Source organism: Puma concolor, chromosome A2, assembly GCF_028749965.1.
Source record: "Puma concolor isolate L17-30 chromosome A2, mPumCon1.1.hap2, whole genome shotgun sequence".
NCBI lineage: Eukaryota > Metazoa > Chordata > Mammalia > Carnivora > Felidae > Puma > Puma concolor.
Window position 1 is genome coordinate 111,856,381 of NC_141668.1, and position 15,905 is coordinate 111,872,285.

Below are 15,905 nucleotides of genomic sequence, written 5' to 3' on the forward strand. Positions count from 1 at the left end.
ATTAACCAGGTTATGTTTTGTATTAGTCGTCTATTCCTAAATAAGAAATTACAAACTTCAGTGGTTGAAAATAAGAAATATTTACTGTCTCACAGAGTCTGTGGATCTGGGTCCTGGACACAGCTTAGCTGGGTGCCTCCATCTCAGGGCTGCAGTTTCATCAGAGGGCTCAGCTCAGGGCAGCCCTGGTTCCATGCTCCCTCGTACAACTGTTAGCAGGATTTAGTTCCTCGCTGGCTGATGGCTGGAGGCCTCCCTCAGTTCCTTACTGTGTGGGTGTCTCCATAGGGCAGCTTACAATATGGAAACTTGCTTCTTCAGTGTGAGCGAGGGGGGAGTGGGGGAGCAAGACAGAAATCACTAGCTTTTGGCAGCCGGAAAGTGACATCCTACCACTTTTGCCATATTCTGTCCATTTGAAAAGTTTGTCATTAGGTGCAGCCCACACTCAAGGAGAGGGCATCACACAAAGACAAGTATCAGGACATGGGATCCTTGGGGACCATCTAAGAAGCGGTCGAGCGCATATTTTTTTGTGATAACTGAAATACTTATTTCTAGAATTTAATTTGGGATTTTCAGTTTACATCCTCTTCTCCTCCCCGTGTTTTCCTTCAGCCCCCCATTTTCTCCTTATGGCCACATCTTGCTCCCTCTCTCCCACCCTCCCTTGCCTCTGCTCTAGCATCCGTCTTCTTCCTCTCCATTCCCTCCCTTCTCTTCCTCCTTCATCTCTTCTTTCTCTGCCATCCCTTTTGGGCTCTTCTTCTGAAATAGTTCTTAGACATACATTGGAGTCTCTCAGTCTGTCTTCCAAGTTTTTCAGCTCCTCTTTTGTACATTTTATCTTTGTCTTCTGTTGCAATGTTCTGGATCCCATTACTGTACTACATTCCAGTTTGCTTATTTCCACCTTACTGCCCTCAGCTTATCCATCATTTTTACTTTGAAGGAATTTAAGTTTATAATATTTACCTGTTTGGGGGTTTTCCTGTTCCAGGTTCATAATTTCTTCTTTTTCAATTAGAAGTTCATTTATCTTTAAAAAAATGTTTTTTAATGTTTATTTGGGGGGGGGGGGGCGGGCAGAGAGAGGAGACAGAGAATCCAAAGCAAGCTCCAGGCTCTGAGCTGTCAGCAGCTTGACATGGAGCTCGAACTCATGAGGCGTGAGATCATGACTTGAGCCAAAGTCGGCTGCTTAACCGACTGAGCCACCCAGGTGCCCCAAGAAGTTCATTTATCTTTTGAGTACCTTAAACATGCACTTTTAAAATCCTTTATCATTTGAAAATTGGAACACTGTCTGAATATTTGGTGATGTTAAGGAATTAATTTGGAGGGTATGCAATGGTACTATGGTTTAGTTTAGGAAAAGAAAAGTCCTTATTTTTTAAAGAAGTATTTGAAGTATGTACAGATGAAATGATCTGCTGTAAGAAATTTGGGGATAGTGAGAGGGTGGGGATTATAGGTAAAACAAGATTTCCTTAAGTTTATAAATTTTGAAGCTTAGTGTTGGCTGTCTGGGGTTTTATTAAATTATTCTGTCTCATGTTTAAATTTTTGCATAATAAAAAGTTGTAAAAAATCCTTGGTCATAATGTCCCATAGAATTTATTTCATCTGGAGTGGATTCATGTTCCAATTGCTGATTTTATTGGTAGCCTTGCTAAGTGTCACAGTGCTTCATGTATTTGGGATTTGGTTTGCAGACTCATTAAGAAAAAAAAAAATTTGTTTAATGTTTATTTTGAGAGAGAGAGAGCGTGCGTGCACACACAAGAGGGGGAGGGGCACAGAGAGAGGGAGACACAGAATCCAAAGCGGGCTCCGGGCTCTAGGCTCTGAGTTGTCAGCACAGAGCTGGATACAGGGCTTGAACTCACCAACTGTGAGACCATGACCTGAGCCCAAGTCGGACGCTTAACCGACTGAGCCACCCAGGCGCCCCTGCAGGCTCATTTTGAGTAGAAAGTTTGATTTTTGTCTTGTTTCACTCTACTTTGTTTTTGCTCTCATTTTCGTTTCTCCCCGCCTAGTACGTTTCTAGCGGTCTGCAGCTGTGCCCAGATGCAGGGACAGGTGATTGTGGTGCTCCTGAGGCCCATCACTGTGGTGGCATTAGTGGTGCTGCGGAGCTGGGACCTGAGCTGGGGGTGGTGGTGGGGGTGGGGGTGGGGTTGAGTCATTTGTGGCCAAGGGTTGAGTGGATTGGAGCTATGGCCTGTGGGCTGAACTGCAGCCCTACACGGGGTCTTCAGGAATTTTTTGCATCAGCTCCTTGTTCTGAGAGAGCCCTGGGTTGCGGGTGGCAAGGCTGGCACCAGTGCCCCACTCTGTGGAGCAGGCTTTGTTCTGGCTGCCTCTGCCAACTCCAGACCCAGAGCCCAGCAAGCCTGTGGCTCTGGCCTTACCCACTGCTTTGCATTCCTGTTCTGTTAGACGTTTTAATCTTGTTTTTGAACCTGGCCATGTCTTTTTGGTGTCCTGTTCTCATATTTTGTCTGTTCTTGCTATGTGTTTAGAGCAGGGACGATGCATCAAAGTGTGAACTTACTGTACTCTCTTGACTGGAGGAAGTCCTTGACTAAATCACTGAAGATTCTTTTCAATTCCCCATTCAAAGACTGTAATCCACCAAGTAGATCTTCATAATGGTGATATTTTGCCTTTGTATTGGAAACAGCATACTTTACTCAGTATTTTTTCCTAGAAGACTGGCTTGGAAATCTCCTTAGAGAAAATAACAACCTGCTACCCCACAAGTTATTCTGCCTGTGGCCTCCCCAGCACATATCCCTCTCCAAAATTATCTTATTTCTCTGCACACACATTTGTCTCTCCCACTGGGATCTAAGCTCCACGAGAACAGAAACTCTTTCTTATTTCCCTTTTGTATCCACAACCCCTTTGCGATAGTGTCTGTCACGTGGTAGGCACTCAATAATGTTCTGATAAATTACTGAATCAGTCACTGAAACCTGCCTGTGCCTCCTTAATTCCACGGTCATGCTGCGAGGTGCCTGCCGCATGGCCTCTCGTGAGTGCTGGGAGGCGCGTGTTGGACTGTAGCAGCTATGTAGAGTGACCAGTGTTGTCTCATGCCCGCCTTCATTCATCAAAGCCAAGTGGGTCCCTGCTCCGGGCCAGGCACTGACAGCCAGACGTTCATACCGCATGCATTTTCCGCAGCCCTTTTCACATGTCACCTCCTCCTGTCTGTTGTCATTATAAATCTCAGGATGGGGTGGAGGAAGTGAGCTAGCCACCTTGCTGGCTTACGGTGCTGGAGGCCAAGGCTTTGGGGATAGGCCGAGAGCGGGAAGGCCCTTCCTGTCACAGAGCTTCCGTTCCAGTGGGTATGACAGACTCCTTGTTCTCTGAGCAGTTAATCACTTCCTTACTTGGCATCGGCTTCGTGGTGTTGCAGATTGACATGGCTATAAAAGGAGACCCCTGTGTCCTCAATATCTCTTCTTGTGTGTGAACTGTCTCTCTGTGGCCTGAGGAAGCCTCGATGGTTGGGGAGCTTTGCCTGGAGCCTTATCCCATTTCTGACATAGATACCCATGCCAGCACAGGCCCGGGAGCCATGAGCTGAGTGTTCCTGGAGCCTCTGCCCAGAGGAGGCATCCTGATGTGTAGGCTGGAGGGAGGGTGGACAGATGCCTGGAAAGGCCTCCTCATGTACCGTCCCGCTGGCCTTCAGGGAATGGCAGAAGAAGAGCCTCATGGCAGTTTTGCTTTCTGGTGTCATCTTCCCGGTTGGCTGGGACCGTCGGCCAGAAAACAGCAAGTCCAGAGCCCCAGGAGACATCCCTGTCCTGGCTGCTTCGTTGTGTCACGCCGGCTTCTCCGATTGTCCCAGGGACGGCTGAGGGTGAGGGCCCAGGTGGCTGCGGAGGGCCCAGCACAGATTCACCACACTCCCATTCCTGGGACCCTGCCTCAGCGTCGTGCTTTGAAAAAACCCACGAGAAATCCCCCAGCATTCAGTTTCACTGTTTGTATTTAGCTTTTCTGAAGTGTTGGCATTCCACAGGCATTCCAGAAGCCTTCTTGGCATTTTTAGATATTCTGAAGCAGCCTCAGGAGCCAAGTCTCCCCTCTGTTCTCCATTCTACAGGTAAGGAGGACATACCCAAGAAAAGGAGAGCAAATTGCTCCAGCTCGCAGGCCACTCAGTGGTGGAGCCCGCGTTAGAGTGCGACTCCCAGGTTGTCAGCGTGTCGCCAAGCCCAGCCAGCCCACGTTCCCCGGGTGCAGCCAAGTCCTTCAAACCCAGGTCCTTCCTCAGCTGCTGTCGCTGTCCTGTGGTTAGCTCCTCGTTGCTGATCCCCTGCTGGGCTTTAGCACATTTTCATGTCTGGGTGTAGCATTGCCGAGGGAATGGGCTTTCAGAAACATCAGTTCTTGTCCTGGGTGGTATTTTTGCCCAGTTCAGACCCATGTGCTGACACCATAGTGTGGTCTGAAGGAGGCAGCTCAGGACCTGGAGTCACTGCTGACAGAGGTTCATGGTTTCTGTCATTGGCTAGCTTTATGCTCTTGGGGTCATGGTAATTAAGTGATACAGGAGCCTGAAATGGTGCTGGAGTGTACTGGACCCTTACACAGAGCACACAGCGATCAGATGGCATTACTTGTCTGCACGAGCGGTGAGCCGGCCCTCTGGGGTGCTCAGACCCCGGGTGGGGGCAGGCCTTGGGGCCTTGTCCCACAGAGGTCCTGAGAGGCTGCGGGGCCATGGATGTCCCAGGCAGGAGAAGACTGCCGTGATGCAGGTGTCCCTTGATGGAGGCCTGTTGTGGCCCTGCCTGTTTTCTTTAACCTCCCACACAGTCCTGTGGGGCAGGCACTTCTGGTGCGGGCTTATGTCTTATACCTGAGGAAGCTGGAGCTTGATCACCCAGATAGTTAAGAGTGAGGCAGGTTCACCCCCAGGTCTCCTGGCTCCAGGTTGCTGGTCCTGGCCAGCCAAGCCCCTCAGCCTCGCTGTCACCTTCAGGGAGGGTCCTCGGCCATATGTGCCAGCAATTCTGTTTGTTCTGCATCCGGTGGGTGCGGGAGCAGCCGTCCTCTCCAGCTCTAGGGTTCTGGGGTTCTGATACTGCTCACCTTTCAGATCCCTGACCCCTGAAGGAGGGAGCTGGCCTTGCCAGAAGAAGGGCATTCTGGCACCCTGCCTCTGAGAGCTCACGTGTGAGTTGGTGGCCTGGTCCGGTGCTGGGCGTGAGAACTCCATGGCCGGGGAACAGCTCCGGCCCTTCCAGGCCGTGTGACCTTGAGGCAGTGCAGCTCTGTGGTCAGGCCCTGTACGTGCTGGGGCTCAAGCCCCAGTTCCTCCCTCATAGCTGTGGGTGGGGGCGGTCACTTAGCCCCTCCATTTATTCACCTACAGGGGCTTCCTAGCAACCCTGCCTACCGTTTAGAGGTGCTGTGAGGGTCCAGTGAGAAGGTCTGGGGGAAGCACTTGGACTAGTACCTGGCGCCTAGTAGGCACTCGGTAAATGTTAGTGCTTGTCCTCTGAAATGGCTCTAGCAGCGTGCTACACTGAAGTCCTGAGGTGGAAACTCAACACAGGGTATGTAAGCAGTCCAGCATAGCACAGGTTTTCAACGCCCATCGCTGCTGCTTGCACAGTCAGTGTCTCTGAACAAAACCCCCTTGGTGTCTCCCGCAGCTCAGCCCAGCTGCCGTCGCCTAACGTGGGCTTTGTTCTCTTCCCGCCAGGCCAGGGAGCTGGAGAGCCGGGAGGCAGAGCTGAGCCGTCGTGACACCTTCTATAAGGAGCAGCTGGGACGCCTCGAGAGGAAGGTAAGGCTCACGGCGGCCGCCTTTGGGCGCCAGGCCCTGAAAGCCCCAGGGTCCAGTCGCCCCAGTGGCCGGTGCCCCTGCGGACACGCCCTCCCTCACCCTCAGCCTTTCCCCAAGTTGTAGTCACAGAGATCACAGTGTTTAAGTGGCCTGTGTTTTGTGAATGCGGCTGGCCATGCTGTCGTTCAGCCTCAGGAAAGACTCATTTTCACCACAGGGCGGTGCTGAGCCCTAGCCTACCTTAGTTAAGCTGCACTGGATAAAAATAATTATAACGTGAAGTCATGCTGTACAAATATATTAAAGTTGTATTATTGATTTTCTCCCGGGAGTCGGGGAGATCAAAGGGCACCATGGCTACTCGCTCCCCACTTTCCTAGGGATAAGCCTTTGAAATGAAGGAGATTCAGAGACATCCTCATTCTTTTTTTGTTGTTGATAAAGCCTACAACGACTCTTGAAAATTCATTTGGTAACTTGTTTACTTTTGTGGGGGAGTGCTTAATTTGTTGATCATGACAGATTTTTCAAATGGCTTAAATCATGGATGGGAGACGGTTGGGAGGTTTTTAAAAAAAAAAAAATGTTCTTCCTCCTGCCTGAGACGGCATGCCAGGCAATCCGAGCCATCAGCTTATTGCAGGCAAATCTTCGAGAATCGTTTGTCACGGTTTGGAGCTTTGAAATTGACAGTTTGCTTGAGGGGCTTGATTTCCTTGGGCTTTTCTCCTGTGGCATGGCACTCTGAAGGCTGGTAGAAATGTGGGTTTCTGGATTTCCAGGCAGCGGGGATAGGAGGGACGCTTCTCCTTGCTCCAGGGACGCCCCTGTCTGCCTCCTGCAGGGTGTTTAGGGGATGGCACCAATTGTGATGTGAACACCGAAGGTGGTGGCGTGGTCCTGGAGGCCAGCAGGGCACCTCCAGCCACTTATAGAAGTGGCCCCTTAACCAGCAGAGGTGTCCCCAGAACAGCCTCCTGCCCAGGTTTGACTGTAGCTGCAATGACAAGGATTGTGATTTGAGATCCTGGAAAAGGGGAAAAACATTCCACCAGCCATAGCTCTAATTATCACAGTTGCCCATATGTTCACGAGCGCAGATTTTTTTGTGTTGTTATATGTGCAATTCCGCGGCCTCCTGCTGAGCTCCGCTTGCATTTCCCTCTCTGGGTTTGGCTTCTGGAAGCGTGTGTGCGTGTGTCTGCTCGGGGTGAAGGGCAGTAGCCTTACAGTGTTCTTCCTTGTCTCAGCTCGGTTTTCCCCTGTCACTCTCCTTTCCCATCCCCACTGGGGTTCTCCTCCTTGGGCCCTGTTCTCTGCCTCGCCAAAAGGGAAGTAAATTCTCCTGGATGGGCCCTTCCTTCTCATCTGTTCTTCCCCGCTCATCCTACGGGGACGTCCAGACTCTACATAGGCACATGTGCCCTTTTTCTAAAATGAGGGTTTCCTACATGATTGTGAAGTTATCAAATGCTTCCAGAAGGAGGTGCAAAAACATGGTCACCTGTCTGACTCTGAAATACTAGCATTTTGCTGGTGACACTGTGCAAAAGGAAAGCCCCTCTCATGTCCTGGGAACTAGAGATTGGCGAGGGAGATGGGAGGGGGCGGGGTGGAAGGGGTGCTGCAAAAGGGGGAGCAAAGACGCATGATCCTAAGGCTTAATTGTACCGGTCTTGAGAAAGGTTTCCCATCTCCTCTGTGGATAATTTTATTCCTGTAATGGCTGGGAAGATGAGGAACTCGGCCTCCGACAATCTTTTTTATTAGCTGTTGCTTTTATATAATTCTGCTTTCATTTGTTGAATACTCTCAGACCTTGACATTTTCAGCTTCTGTACACACAGCTTAAGGGCCTTCCAATCAGCAGGCTCCTTTCTTTTCTTTTCCCATTTCCTCTTAAGTTTGGAAATTGATGGTGGAAACCTGTTCAGGGGGAAACTTGGAGCAGCTGCTGAATCATCCGCGACCACCCAAAAAAGTTGGGAGTATGGTCAGGGGCCAGAGCAGGTTGGGATGGGGGACACAGAGGCCCAGGCTCGTGGGGGGCGCCGTGCTGGGTCCGCCCGCCCCTCGGCTGGAAGCCTCCTGCCCTTTCGCCCATAGGACTGTGATTGGCAGGTAGGGAAATCCTGCACAGAATCCAGACTCATTTTCAAGGGGGAGGAGACGTCTTGACCCCTTTGTACTGCAGTATTTATTCCCTAGATGATTATTCTTGAGGGTGGAAATCATATTTTGTAGGGCTCCTGCGCTTTATAATCTTTCTGAGTAATTGTTCCTCACGCCCACACTGCAAGATCTAAGTGAGGAGTGTTTTTTCCTTTCATCACAGAGAGCGGTGAGCTGCTGGGATTGCAGGGGCCTGGGGAGGGTCTCATGGCACCTGGAGGCAAACCCTAGATGTGGTGTCCACACACAGCTGTGAAGCAAGGGCTAGCGCATTCACAGTGGACCCGGGACCCCACACGGCTCTGTGTCATTGCCCTCTGCAACCACACTGCGCCTCCTCACATCTCCGTTTCTCCATCTATGAAATGGAGATATTGATGCCTCCCTCCGGGTGTTGACGGCAACATTGGAGGAGGGAACATCGGACAGGTGTTGGCATGTGCCGGGGGCCTCTCTCTGGTGCACAGCGGTGTTGGCGATTCTCCTTCAAGTCCTGATGCTTCCGGTTTGGGTTCAGCGGATGCATGTGTGCACACGTATGCGTGCGGAGATGGATCTTGTCATCAACGGTGGGCTGCTCTCTGGGACGCAGAAATCTCCTCCCCGGGCTTCTCTGGGCTTTTCTCGGGTGCCTGCCACAACACCTGTCTGTCCTTCGCCACGCAGAGGGGTAGGCGAGGGCTGTGTGCAAAGCACTATGGAGACCATGCGCTGCTCACAACTGGGTGTTTCTCACGGGCCTGACAGTGTTAGAGAGCAGGGCCATTTTCCGTTGCCGTATGCCGGGTGTAGGGTCCAGGAAGGTGACGCTGTCCACCGCCTCGACTGTCCGAGTTGCAGTTCTGCACCTCCTGCCATCGTAACTGGCCTCCCAGAGCCTTTGCTCAGCTGCCCTTTGTGTTTTCCTGTGGGAAACGGAAGACCTGGTTGTGGGTTTCACCTGCGCTCCACCTGGATTCAGTTATCTCGGGGCTAAGGGTGACTTGTGTCCTGTCAGAACTAGCGCATCTGCTGTCTGCTGGTGGAACCCTGGGTGCTGGGTGGCTCTGAATGAGACCTGAAGGCCATCGATCTGACAGCTCTGGCTGGCCAAGGGTGCGTCTCCTGCCCTCTGCCATGGGGCCGAGCGCAGGTGCGTGGGGAGCAAGGTGTGTGGGGTGCGTGATGGAGTCCTAGTTTGGCTTCAGGAATTGACCAGACTTCTGACTCTGAGCAAGCTATTTAAATTCTACAGCCTCAACTTTCTTACCTTTGACACGGAAATGTTAAGACCAACCTGCCAGTTGTTTGGGGGCTGAGTGGTCATCTGTGTACAAGTATCTGACGTTGAAGTGTCCTATTCTCTTTCGTGTCATTTCCATCCTTTTTCTCCTCATGTAATAAATGCGTAGCCATTCGTTAATTCCATATCTGTTTAATTCTGCTAGATGCCCAGAGACGGTCCCGACACCTGTCATTCCTACCTCATGAAATTCACAGCACAGTTTGGGAGGGGAGGGAGATGTTGAGGAAGAGGGCCGCACATGGGAGGATGCCAGAGAGCCGACTTCCCGTGACCAGACCTGGCAGCCCTGTAAAAATGGTCTTGCTTTTTCCGAACTCAGCGACTGCAAAGTGGGGAGAGCATCTGGGGGGTCAAGCTTCACAGCTGGAGGTAGGGAGAAGGGGAGAACCTGAAAAATATGTGTATTCTTCCTGGATCTCGGGCTTTTTCCCCAGAACATAAATCTCTGTTCCTCCTCCCCTTGGGCACACACACCACCCCAGCATCGATATGTGAACAGTCAGCCCTTTTCCTGTTTTTCCCTCTTTGCTTCTACTCCGGCTTTCTTTTTTTAAGGAACAACTGTCATGTGATCCTGCCAAGCCTGCAGCTTTCTCAGTGACAGCACTAAACAGCCCCCTGCCTGATGTCCCTGGGGGTGTCAGTCGGAGTCTGTTCAGGAAGACAGGAGCTGCTCTAGGGCACAGAGGAAGAGGAGAATTCTGCTTTACATGAGAAGGTGGGCCCCTGGTCGGGAGCACGTGAAAAGGCCCAGCCTCACACATGTTGAGGAAATGCAGTGACAACCACGAGGCAATACCGTTCCATGCTCAGAGTGGCTGACATGGGAGCGATGGGTACCAGTGAGTGCTGGCCAGGCTATGTGTGGTTAACTCAGGCCCTCACGCCACTGGCAGCGCTGTAAATTGGCAAGGCCACTTTGGAAAGCTATCACCCGTTGTCTGTTAAAGCTGAACATAGGCATACCCTACAACCCGGCAGTTCGGTGCCCAACAGAAATGTGTCCATAGGTTCACCAAAAACCAAAGACTGTAGAACGTTCATTGCAGAATCATTCACAATCGCTGTCAACAGGGGGACGGATCCGTCATGGTGGTCGTCAGAGTGGAAGCCCAGATGGGCGTGAGGATGAACAAGTCATGGCCATCAGCAGGGGTGCTGGTGAATGTCAGCCGCAGAATGGTAAGCAGAAGGGCCACACGGAAGCATACGTGTACGTCGGGTGGATCTGTTACTTGACTTTCAAACCCGGCAGAACTAATCTGTGACGCTAGAAAGTGGGATAACGGTTACCTTTGGGGGGAGTAACGTGGAAGAGAATGTGTAGGGGGCTCGTAGAGTGGGGCAGAGTTCCCTTTCTTGATGTGGGTGCTGGTTACGCAGGTGGGTTCGACTGTGCGAATTCATCAAGCTGTGTTGGGAGGTTTTGCATTTTTCTGTTAGTATGTTCTATTTAACACAAAGTCCGATGCAGCGGAGGAAGGCAGGCCTACCTGTAGGCACCAGCGGTGTCACCTGCCACTCCCTCTCTGCATGTTCCTAGGCCCTGCGCCCTGCATGTGTTCTAGCACTTGCCACGCTGTCTTGTGGCTGTTGGCATCTGTGACTGTTTCCACTTCCAGACTGTGAAGGTCTGGAAGCAGAGTCCTCACTGGTCTGATTCATCAGGGGTGATTCATCACCCAGGGCTGGGGATGCAGTGTTTGGCATAGAATAGGTGCCCAATAGATGTTTGCAAGAATAAAGAAAGGAAAGTGTGTATGAGCAGGCAGGAAACAGTGACGCAGCGGGGGTTCCGGGATAGGCCTCTTGGTGAAAGCTGTGTTTGGAGCATGAGCAGGATGGAGTGGGCAGCCCACAGGACGGGACATGAAGAGGTGGGGCTTCTGGACGGAGACCTCCACGTGACTGTGGGCAGTGGGGGGGAGGGCTGTAAAAATAGGTTGGGGTCACATCATGAAGGACCCCGGATGACTGGCTCACAGCGTGGCCTTCCATTAGGATAACATTGGGAGTTCTTGAAGGGCTGTCAGCTGGAGAAAGACTTGAGCTTGAATGTCCGGAAGGGTAACGGTGCCATTAAGAGACAGAAAAAATTCAAGTGAGCCACGACACTTGGGGAAGGTCGTGAGTTTAATTCTAGACCTGCACATATGAAGTGGAGATGGCCAGCAGATGATTGAAAGTGTCAGACATGGAGTTCTGTGTCCCACAAGATGACAGCCACCACGATGTCATGAGCATCTGCTATGTGCCAGGCTCTTTTACATAAATTATTGCCAATCCTTGCAGCAATCCTGCAAGGTAGATTATATTATACATTTTATAAATGAAGAAACTGGGAATCAGGTTAAATGAGCTGCCAGAAGCCATGTAGCTGATGGATGAAGTCAGAGCTCTGAAGTCTCTGCTTTTCCCCCACGCCATGCTGCCTCTCAGATCAGCTCGGAAGAAAAGTTCGAGAGAGTGTGTGTGGTCAACGGTGCCAAATGCTGCAGGCCAGGAAGGACTGGAGGAGAGCCCTCCAATTGTGGTGAACACCTGAGTTATGTTGAATGCACTTTTCCAGTATTGCCGTGGAAACTGAAGCTGGGTTACTTGTGGAGTGGGGCCACAGTGAATGCGGTGGTTTAAGAGTGAGTGACTCCATCATATTTCTGGGAGGAGGAGAACTCATAACACGTCCCTGAGGGGTGCAGCGGAAGCCAGGTCCCAGAGGTGGTTGGAGGGTGTGTGGTGGGAAGGGCCGCCTTCACTCCGTGTTCTCGGAGGAGTCGCCCTGTGGCTCTGGGGTGGAGTGACTTCCGGTCGCATGGTGAGTGAGCAGTATGTCTTGTTGGAAGAACTGTTGACCGCCAAGTGCTCTGAGTAACCAGCAGGCTTTTCTCCCGAATGTGGGGGGGCTTGCTTGGTGTCGGGCTCTACCTCAGTACCAGAGAGTCAGACAGAGAGGGGCTCACCACTGAGGACGCAAGACCGAGGCATGGCAAGTGTGACGTGCATGCCGAGAGAAGCTGCCAGAACATTGGGGATTTGGAGGAGGGAACAGGTAACAGTGACCTGAAAACAATGCAGCCAGAAATTGGCCCATGTGGGGAAGGAGCCCACCCCCCCTGATCATTGTGGGGAGCAGCCCTTTGCCTACTGAGCTGACTGCTCTGGGCCCAAAGGACTTTTGAAGATTGTTGAGTCCAGAAGTTCTTCCCCAGGTGACTAAAAAATACCCGCACGCCTGTTACCCACCTAGCGCCACTTTTTGGTAATGGGACCGGCATAAAAATGGCCATTTTGTGTGTTCTCGACACTGCTGGAAGTGAGAACTGGAAGACTGTATTGCCTAGAGATTTAGGATGGCCTTTCTTAGCAAGAATGGGCTTTTTATACCTGTGCTGGTGGCACCGGGTCCTCTGATGAGGAAACAAAGAAACTGAGAACCATTGATCCACTCCAATTATTTTCACAGATAAGAAAAGGGCCCCAAGGCAACCGAGTGGTTTGAGAATCACTTGCTCTGGCTGTAAGCACTGGGTTTTTAGATCTAGAGGGACCTGGTTTGAATTACAGCTTCACCACCTACTGGCTTTATAGGCGTGATCAAGTCACTTAAGCCCTTGAGCCTTGGGAGTCTTCATCTTTACAATGGGGACAGTAGTAATTACTTTTTTCAAGTTAATAAAGACGTGACAGAGAAGCTAGTCCGTTGTAATATATCATTCTATAAGTGGTACCTGCCATTACTGTTGACCAGCCAGATCTAATAATATAACTGCCGTTGTTCCCATCACTCCCCAGAAGTCCCATAGGTAATTAGTAGTACACCCAGCTAGTAGTGGTAGCAGTAGGACTCGGCTTCCTTGCAACACTGTCCGTTAGTCTTACAGTTTTCCACCATAGGGTGAGAGGAAGGGTTAATCACAGGCTCTGGAGATAGATGCTGTTACCACTTGGGTTCTGCCACCACCACCATCATCACCTGGGCCGTCACCCCCGTCACTACCACCGTGTCCTCTGCCTCGGCCACTGCCACCTCCATACCACCGCCACATCATCCCACACTTCCCTGCACCTACTCTGTGTATTGCTGAAGGTCTGTTTCTTTACGTCGCGGTCTCATCTTCGCAGAAATTCTCGCTGTTACCTCATGGTAACCTCTGAGATGAGGAGGGAGCAGAGACTGCCCCCTCTGTTGTGCATGCGGAGAGGCCATGGCTTTCCTGGGCCCTGTGGCCAGCTTCCCTGGGAAAGATGTCTGCGCCAGGGGCCCTGCAGAACGGGCTGCACAGCTCCTTTGCTATGTACAGTGTCTAAGTTGTGTAACGTAGGTTGGGTGGGGCGTGGGGGGAGTAGTGTTTATCACAGGTGAAAATGAGGAAGCTCAGAGAGGTTACAGGATGGCACCAGGTTTCACAGCCATTCAGCTCTGGGTTCAAGATTTAGACAGGTCTTCCTGAATCCACATTTGTGAAACAGGAGTAGTACTTATCTTGCAGGTTAGTTTTCAGAATCACATGAATTGATAGAGTATTGCCAACAAACTCTCTTTCCGTCTCTGCAGCTGGCTTTCTCGGTGCTCCGTAGCTAACACTTGCTGAGTGTTCCATGTGCCAGGCACCGGCCAGACACCTCACCTGAACGGCCCCCTCTGACCTGCCCAGTGAGCTGAGTGATAGAATGACAACCGATCTCGTTTGAATCCTTGCTGTCAGAGTGCCAGGCGTGTCCCAAGTGTGTCACACGTTCTAATTCATCGCATCCGCGAGACAGTCCCACAAGGCAGGAGCTGTTAGCATCCCCATTCTATGGGTAAAGACATAGGCTTTGAAATTGGCAGCAGCTGTCACGTGAATGGTTTGGGGTCATGGCAGTCAGTCCGCCGTCCGTGGGCCCAGGCAGGCTAAAGCAGGGATCCGTTGTTCATCAATCAGCCGAGTACCGTTTGAATCTGTATTAAAATGATCCACCGTGGAATTTTCACTAAAGCAGAACAGTAGACTAACAACAGTACAGTGAACCTCTCTGTTCCTGGCCCCCGAACTTAACAATTTGGCCACATTTGCTCATATTTCTTCCTTTTTTCTTTTTTTCTTTGCTTTGAAGCAAATCCTGGTGACCACGGTATTTCCCTCTACAGACTTCAATACGTGTCTTTGAAAAATATGGACGTTTTCTCATATAACTATAGTACTGTCATCTTGCCTCAGAGAATTAACATTGATTTCCCTGATCTCCTCAAAAATACCTTTTCCCAGAGTTTTTGTTCGTGTTTGTTGCTAGTGTAAGTCAGGATCTGCTACAGTTATACCGCACTAGAATTGGTTCTTAGGCTTTTAAGTCTTTTGTCACCCAGAATAGACACTACCCCCTTTTTTATGCCAGCGACTTGTTGCAAACACTCCTTAGGTTTGTATTCCCCTCTTTCTCCTTCATGGTGTTGAACTTGGCCCAGAGAGGGGAAGAGCCAACTGTGTACCTCGGTAAGAGGGGTGAAGTGATCATGTGGGAAGAAGGGCTAACCTCAGTGGTTAAGTCGCTGTTCACGGCTGTGGATTTATGTCACTCCCTCCATTACTGTTGCTAGGGTCCCTTTAAGCTCGGGCTCAATCAGTATCTCCTCTTGAAGTGGTTTCTGCACCATTCCTGGCAGCAGCTGCATTAACATGCCGCACTTCCTGTGCCGTGGTTATTGTCTGTTGGTTTTCCCCCCGGCGCATTTAGTCTCCTAAATAGGTCCTTATGGCTTGAAGAGCCAGAAGTGCCTGTCCATCACGTATGCAGGTTACCACCTATCCCTGCTGGAAAAGACCCAGTTAAACAAATAATTTTAATTAAATAGGCACTCCATGGCCTCTCCTTTCCCTTTCCTTCTCGGCTCTTCCCTTACCAGCTTCGATCAGCTCGATTTGACTGGGTGAATGAATTCCTTTGGGTCCTCCTTCGGCCCTTGGCCACGGTGGTGGTGGGATGCGCAAACAGAATCCGAGGTTGCCCTTTGGTCTCTCCCTGCTGGTGCTCTGCCCTCCCACTGCCCTGGTGACCAAGCCCTGTCCTGGTTACTGAACTCATAGCTCCTGTTCTTTTGTCCTTCCACCACAATGGCGGCCCCTGGCTAATCTCTCTCTTGAACTGAAACCGTCACCTCCCCACTGGTATCCTTTTTACCAGACCCTTACCTATGATCTGGTATCTCCTTGTTGCAGGAAGACCGTTTCTAAAGCCTGTCAACGACTCCCTGGTGCATTCAGGAGAAAGCTGGGATTCCTCAGCCTGGCCTGTAGGGCTCTGTGATCTGGGACTTGGCTGTGTGTGCACCTGGCGTGCTCTCTGGCCACATGGCCTCTCTCCTGACATTAGGATCACCCTAGAGGCTTTCTGTGACCCCTTCCCTCTGCTTCTTCTGTGCAAGGCTACCACCTGAGCTAACTTACTATTTTGTCCCCAGAGCAAGCTCAGTGCCTGATGGACATAGATGCATGACATAATGGCTTAGCAGTCAGGAGAGGTGACAGCCCAGAGCAGTCAGCAGTGCTTTGGGCTTCGGTGCATAGAAGTAGGTAGCTGTGGTTGTCAGAGTGTAACTGCTTGTTGCTTGGTGCCAGCGGGGGAGCCAGAACCTCTCTGTTACAAAAA

The 15,905-nt window shown here is 51.0% G+C and overlaps 1 protein-coding gene across 3 annotated transcripts in view; it reads left to right on the plus strand.

Moving 5' to 3' along the window:
• Positions 1–15,905, plus strand: part of CHCHD6 (coiled-coil-helix-coiled-coil-helix domain containing 6) — a 252,149-nt gene that overhangs the window by 128,935 nt on the left and 107,309 nt on the right. For all 3 annotated transcript variants that reach the window (XM_086697267.1, XM_086697269.1, XM_086697268.1), the window contains exon 5: positions 5,738–5,821. In XM_086697267.1, the coding sequence (XP_086553393.1) occupies positions 5,738–5,821 (84 nt within the window). The remainder of the gene's footprint in view (positions 1–5,737; positions 5,822–15,905) is intronic.